The following is a 6,935-nucleotide window of genomic DNA, read 5'->3' as shown; positions in this document are numbered from 1 at the left end:
GTCATATGATCCTTCAGAAATCATTCTAATATGTTGATTTACTGCTCAAAGAAAGAAAGAAAGAAAGTGAAAAGAAAGAAAGTGAAGAAAGAAGAAGAGAAGAGAAGAAAGAAAGTGAAGTGACATTCAGCCAAGTATGGTGACCCATACTCAGAATTTGTGCTCTGCATTTAACCCATCCGAAATGCACACACACAGAGCAGTGAACACACACACACACTGTGAGCACACACCCGGAGCAGTGGGCAGCCATTTTTTATGCTGCGGCGCCCGGGGAGCAGTTGGGGGTTCGATGCCTTGCTCAAGGGCACCTAAGTCGTGGTATTGAAGGTGGAGAGAGAACTGTACATGCACTCCCCCCACCCACAATTCCTGCCGGCCCGGGACTCGAACTCACAACCTTTCGATTGGGAGTCCGACTCTCTAACGATTAGGCCACGACTTCCCCAAGAAACATACATCAATGTAAAAAAAAAAAATTTTTTGTGAAAAACATGATATATTTAGTTTGTTTGACAGTGTTTTAGTGCCATATAATTAGATTAAATTAGATTAAAGTCATAATGTTTTGAGAAAAAAGTCAATTACGAGAAAGTCATAGCAATACGAGAATAAAGTCAAAATATTTAGAGAATAAAGTTGTAATTATGAGAAATAAGTTGTAGCAATTATGAGATTAAGTTAAGTTATAATAATTATAATTAAGTTATAATATTTTGAAAGTAGCCTATAGAAAATTTAAATGAAAAGATTTATTTGAAAAATAATATTTTGTAACAGTATAAAAGTCTTATCCTTTTGATCAATTTAATTCAATGTGATTTATAATCCTTGGTGAATGAAAGTATGAATTTATTTTAAAGAAAAGACTTACTGACCCAAAACATTTGTTAACATATTCTTTCATTCTGATGAAAAAATGCAAAAATATATATATATTTAATGTAAAAAGTGAAGATTCAGAAGTTTTTGGTTATTGTTCATTTGCCCAGTGCATTTAATGATTGTCCCTTTGAAGGAGACAGAAACTCACAACTATTGTATTTTTTTTAGTTTTTTTTGGCACTGGGTACACATCAGCCATTTTTACATTGTGTGTTGTAAACAAAAAAAAAACTTACACACACAAAAGGGTGCTGTTCCTCTCACTGGAGGTCTCTTAGTGAGACAAAGCAAATGCATTTGCCCACTCACAACACCAAACACACAGACATGCAGGGGATTGATCACTCACACCAGCATTGCTGTGTCAACGCATCAAGTCGCCTGGCAACATGTTGAAAAGAGTGAAGTGCATTGATGGGACACAATAGTTCTGGCCAGTGCTTGCTGGCTGATGTTTTATGGCTGACCAAACAGTCCTTTCCGCCCTTGCTCCACTCCAAAAACTTGAGAGTGTTTCACAATACTTTCTTTGAAATAATTTTGTGATCCCTAATTTTTTCAGATGGAAACTGATTTAGCTCTACAAACATTGATAATAAAATTCAGTGTCTTACAACCTGTAAAAGATTATATAATGTTTTAGATCGCTTTGATAATGTTTACTTTTAGTATTTAGCTTTTCAGTTAATAATAAAAAGTCCAGAAAAATCTTATGTCCAGTGGTCAGTGGATGGACTGCTGGGAGCTGTTGTTTCTTGCGCTAATATTGGCAGTCCCACCCAGTGGTGTAATTTGTCTCACAGTCTCTGTTTAGGAGCATGAATTAAATGTTGACACACACTGATTTCATGCACACACAGGCATTTGGCTGGGTCGAGCAGAGAGTCTCCCCTGCACCTGCTGCTGCTTTCAGTTTCAGCCATGCTGATTATTACGGCTTAGCTCAAATACTCTTGCACTGTGAATCCTGTACAAGAGTCAGTGTCAGGAGAGAAATCGGGCACACAACAGTACTGTATTTTTTATGCTCATTAATTTTTATTCTTATAAAGATTTGTGTTTTAAAAGATTCTTTGAATCTAAATATATTGGATAAATGAGGTGGATATTGAAGGGTGGTAACCGCTGTTTTGGTTAAACAGGTCTTTAAAGACTTATAAACACAGTTTGTGTGCTTGATTTTCACTCTCCAGGCTCCACAGCTTGTTGATTTATGGCCATATAAATATCCCTGCCATCCCCTGCCTGAGCATGTTCAGGTATTTTGCTCATAAATATGCACGTTCCAAAATTAATAACGCCACAGTTAGAAATAAATAAGGCTATTTAGCTTACTGCGGGCAAAATTTCCCTCCAAATAAGTTCTGTGAGTTGATTTCAAGCTTGATGACATTAGTTTTTCTACAGTGATTATAAATAACATGTTCCTGTCCATTCCATCTCTTGTGATCCAAGTTAAGGCTGCCTCATTATTCAGGCCACTGCCAATGGATCAATTACACATGCTAATTACCTTGAATGTTTCTCCATTTGAATACATTCTTTTAATTAAAGTTGTGTATGAAGTGTTAAAACCTTTAGTATGACTACAATATATACCTGTTATCTGATGTCTCTGATCACCTTGCAAAACAAAGAGACTTCAAATCTTCTATATCACAAATCATGTCATGTGTCAGTAATGAATTCAACCTTTCCAAGCTAGAATACTTTTTTCAGTTCCATTTAAATGTTAAGAAATTTAGATGAAAAATGCTTACCTCTTCATCAGATCATAAAGTTTATAACATATGGTGTAAATTCACTGTTCACATTTACTGTTGAAATGTTTTGTATTAAAAAAGAAACCTGATGCAAATACAAGTGAAGAAAGCCTTGAATTGCCTTTTGTGTTTTTCTGTTATTTCACAAACGTCTGGACAGAAGTTGATGGCTTATTGAAATGCAGCAGACAGACTGTCATTTGTAAAATTATATTATTCAGTTCCCCATATCAGTATAAAAATAACTGATTAATTTATATTATTAAAATAAAATTTTAGAAAATAGCAGCATTTTTGTTCTAAAAAAAAGTAGTAAAAGGGCACAGGTAAGTGAAGATCTCTTGACATTTCATGGTTCATAGCCTACAGATCATAGATGAATAGATTTATGTGGGCCCAAAATATTTGGAAACTTGAGCCGCACATAGAAATGTAAAAAAATAAAAATAAATACACACACATATATATATATATATATATATATATATATATATATATATATATATATATATATATATATATATTAATCTTAGAACTAACTAAAGTTAAATAAGCTGTTTTATTTTACTATGATTATTTTGTTGTTAGCCAACTGATCATGTATTTTTCATTGATGTATGAAGTCAGTTCTCCTTAAGATGCAAGTAATCACAGGTATTTCATCATGTCATCTTTATATGGCCATGTTCCAGTAAAGTTTAGCAAACCAGAAAGTGAATAATACTTTGTCTTAATTTTGAAGTGTCTATTTTGTGAAATGTTTCTTTCATTTTCCCCAGAAGTGTTCTTGTGGTGTTTTACTTAAGGCACATCTTAAAAAAATATATTTCCTTAAATGCAAATGACATTCATACAATTGTTTTTTTTTTTTTTTTTTATTGCATTATTTTTTGTTTTTGTTGGTTCAAAAATGTTAAAAGATTTTTGAGGGGCCACTAGCTCTACACGATGTATTGTAGATTTATGACACAGGTCAGTGAAGGAACACACGTTTCATTTCTGAAAAGAATTCAAAAGGGCCATGCGACTTATCACCGATTGAGGAAATAAGCAAACATGCAAAAGCAGCTTTGTTCATATTGCGCGTCGCTTACTATGAATATGAATCAATCTCGATTCGGATTCATTGATTTTAATTAAATTATGCAGACATTCTTCTTTTTATTTAATCAATTCCCCGCCGACTTTACTACATTTCTGCATTATAATACAAACAAAGTTATTGCTTTCACACTTAACCATTGGCCCAACAAGTGTATTTTGAGTTTAGGATTGTTTGTCTGTTCCTTTCAATTTACAAAAGCAATATACAACATGTAATTAGGCTATTAATAGGCTATGGTTGTTCATTACTATAAGGTTTATTATTATTATTATGTGGCTGTGTTTTTTTTTTTTTTTTTTTACCGTGCATTGAAATAAATCTCTTAAACTGTAATGTTAATAATACAATATAACTGTTTTATACAAATTAAAATGACATAAGGATATTTTCATGAGGTTTGATGACAAAGTTTATCATTTATTTCAGATATACGTGGAAAAGCAGCATGCTAGTATAGGCTACATCAGAGCATGTCAACATTGTACAGAAAACTTTTATACAACAGCTTTGACTATTTCTACGAAGCGGATAAATTAGGCTGAGCATTGTTCACAGAACAACATCTTTCGATATTTGTAACGTCACACCAAAAGTGCATTATTTACATTTTTATATTTCGTCACTTCCACACGAAAACGCTGCAGCAACTGTGCTTATACTACACGCCATTCTCAGTCTTTCCCTGTTTCTTTAGTAGGCCTGCTTATAATGTCGATGAGACTTAGACCGAAAATAGACCGAAATAATTTCAGGTTTCAAGTAAAATGATCTACATGAAGAATAATCGTATTGTAATTCTGCTTAATGAACGTTACTTTGCAAAACTCTGTAGCCTATGCCTGTTCTCACGTTTTCAATATCATAGTCCGTTGTGCATTTTTCAATAGGATTCTTGACCATTGATATGAGGTATATGAGGTAGCCTAAATTAATGACAGATCTGCCATAGACAAATTGAGCTATAAGCAAACTTAACAGAATATTTAATTTTAAAAAGTCACTTTCTATCATTTTAAAGGTTTCGGATAAGATGGTTTATATACTGCAATTTCTTTTTCGTCTTGCCTCAGTGAATCAGGGTGGATGTGTAAGGAAAGTTTGAAGTGCCTCTGAAAGTTTTAAGTGACCTCTTGACAGCGCACGGCGACCGACTGGAGCAGAGAGGTCGGGCTCGGTGTGGCGGGGCTGCTCTGGTCGGGAGACGTCGGGCTGAGGGACTGTGGAGAGCCGGAGAGGAACGCTGGAAGGTGCGCGTGCAGCGCCGGGATGGACGCCACCGAAGCTGGAGCGGGTTTGATTGGCACAGGGATCGCCGGAAAACTTTGCGCGCCATGACTCAGGGATTTGAGTGGTACTCCATAGGCAGTAGTATAATCAGCATCTATCACATTACCGCTATACATGTGGGGCCAAGCCGTGGTCAACTGATTGTGTATCTGATAACCCGTTGTCATGGACTGCATGCTGTAGAAAGCATGGCTTCCTGGCATTTTGTAATCTCTGGCAATGATGTTTTCAATGGCAAATGGGTGTTTGAAAGTGGAGGGTTGAGACACGCTTAAGTTGTAGGTGGTCATCTGAGGTAGATGTGTCCCTAAAGCGGTCATTCTGAGTTTCGTTTGTTGCTGGAGGTACTGCGCCGCGTCGGAGTGTTTTTGCAGGTGCTCGGAGGTGATCATCACTTTGAATCTCTTGCGGCGCCTCAGGAAGCTCCCGTTTTCAAACATGTCTCCGCAGTTGGGATGGAGAGCCCAGAAGCTGCCTTTGCCCGGCTGGTCCGGTCTCCGCGGGATCTTGATGAAGCAGTCGTTGAAGGAAAGGTTGTGTCGAAGAGAGTTCTGCCAGCGCTGTGTGTTTTCCCGATAATAAGGAAACCTGTCCATGATGAACTTGTAAATTTCGCTGAGCGGGAGCATCTTCTCCGGGCAACTTTGAATGGCCATAGCGGTGAGCGAAATATACGAATACGGCGGCTTCTGATCGCTATACGTATTTCTTCCGGGACGAGGCATTTTCTCGAGTGAATTACCTTGAGTTCAATGATGAATATCTTCAGAACACTCCGAGTTTGTTGAAAGTCTCACACTGATCCGAAGTGAAAAGGCAGACATCTTAATAATTCAGTTGACATTCAGTTAAAATCTATTCGTGTAAAAAGTTTTGAGCAAGTTAGGCCTATGCAGTGCCTTTCATTCGTTCGTTTTAGGAGTTTGTGAATTGCTGTCCATATAACTTCAGCACAGAATCAAAATCTCAAAGTCTTGTCTCATGGTCTCACCAGGACTTCTCTGTGTGCTAAAGTCTGTGAGCGTCTGTCCCCCTTTTTCTGTGTCTCCTCAAGAGCCCTCTGTGTTGTCACATGACAGTCTTCCTCAAAAGGAGGGGCACGCGCACTTGTCTTCTAAACAGTTTTCATTTACACCTGTTTCACGCGACCCGCTGATATTCATCTGTGCCTGAGAAAAGAGCCGACTGGGTGGGAGATCTTGTGCACGTGAACTTCGTAAACATACAATGACGATGGACTGACAGTCATTTACGCAAAAAATAATATTATGTCTTCTTAGTAGACCTCACATAGTTACTTTTAAACCATAGCCTGCTAAGCCTGGTGTCTTTGAGGTGACTTTTTTGTCCGCTCAGCAACCATAATTCAAATCTTATCGACATTATTCTCCCGAATTAGTTCTGAAGCATAACCTTTTTAACGTTTTTCCTAATTAGTCTCATAATTAACTTTTAAAATACATAGTTATTTATTTAAAATCTGGGCTAAATTAGGCCTACGATTACATAATGTTTCCAGAAGCTATTATGTTCATGTTGCAACATCTTTATTTTCATCCATTTAATTTCTTTAAATTCCATTCAAATTTCAACTCGATTGTCTTTATCATAGGCTTATTAAGTTTAGTGCATCCGTTTTGTTTTGCTTTAAGACACCAATTAAATATTTGATTTTTAATTAGCTGTTTATTTAAAGTGCAATGTTCTGTAGTCTTTAATCATAATAACTGCGTTTCTTTAGGAGGTCTGATAGCCTACTTGACTGTGTTTAAGTCGTTCTTTTACTAGCCCTGTGTAGCTGTACAGTCACAGACCACACGCAGACAGCGTCTCATTCACACTGCTGAAGAATGGAACTAATCTGCATATAAGCGCAATTGCGGTACATGCTGCTT

At 36.7% G+C, this 6,935-nt stretch overlaps 1 protein-coding gene across 1 annotated transcript; it reads right to left on the bottom strand.

Moving 5' to 3' along the window:
• Positions 1–4,488: 4,488 nt before the first annotated feature.
• On the bottom strand, positions 4,489–6,177 carry LOC132114299 (forkhead box protein B1-like). Its single transcript, XM_059522412.1, has one exon. It carries the CDS (start codon positions 5,763–5,765, stop codon positions 4,872–4,874), a length of 894 nt encoding a protein of 297 aa, XP_059378395.1. The 5' UTR covers positions 5,766–6,177; the 3' UTR covers positions 4,489–4,871.
• Between the last annotated feature and the right edge of the window lie 758 nt (positions 6,178–6,935).

Source organism: Carassius carassius, chromosome 3 (genome assembly GCF_963082965.1).
Source record: "Carassius carassius chromosome 3, fCarCar2.1, whole genome shotgun sequence".
NCBI classification, from domain to species: Eukaryota; Metazoa; Chordata; class Actinopteri; order Cypriniformes; family Cyprinidae; genus Carassius; species Carassius carassius.
The sequence above is the reverse complement of the archived record's forward strand: the minus strand, read 5'-3'. Positions and strand labels throughout refer to the sequence as shown.

Bases quoted from the DNA above. Each gene is read 5' to 3' on its own strand.
- LOC132114299 (XM_059522412.1), bottom strand. From the start codon at position 5,765: ATGCCTCGTCCCGGAAGAAATACGTATAGCGATCAGAAGCCGCCGTAT.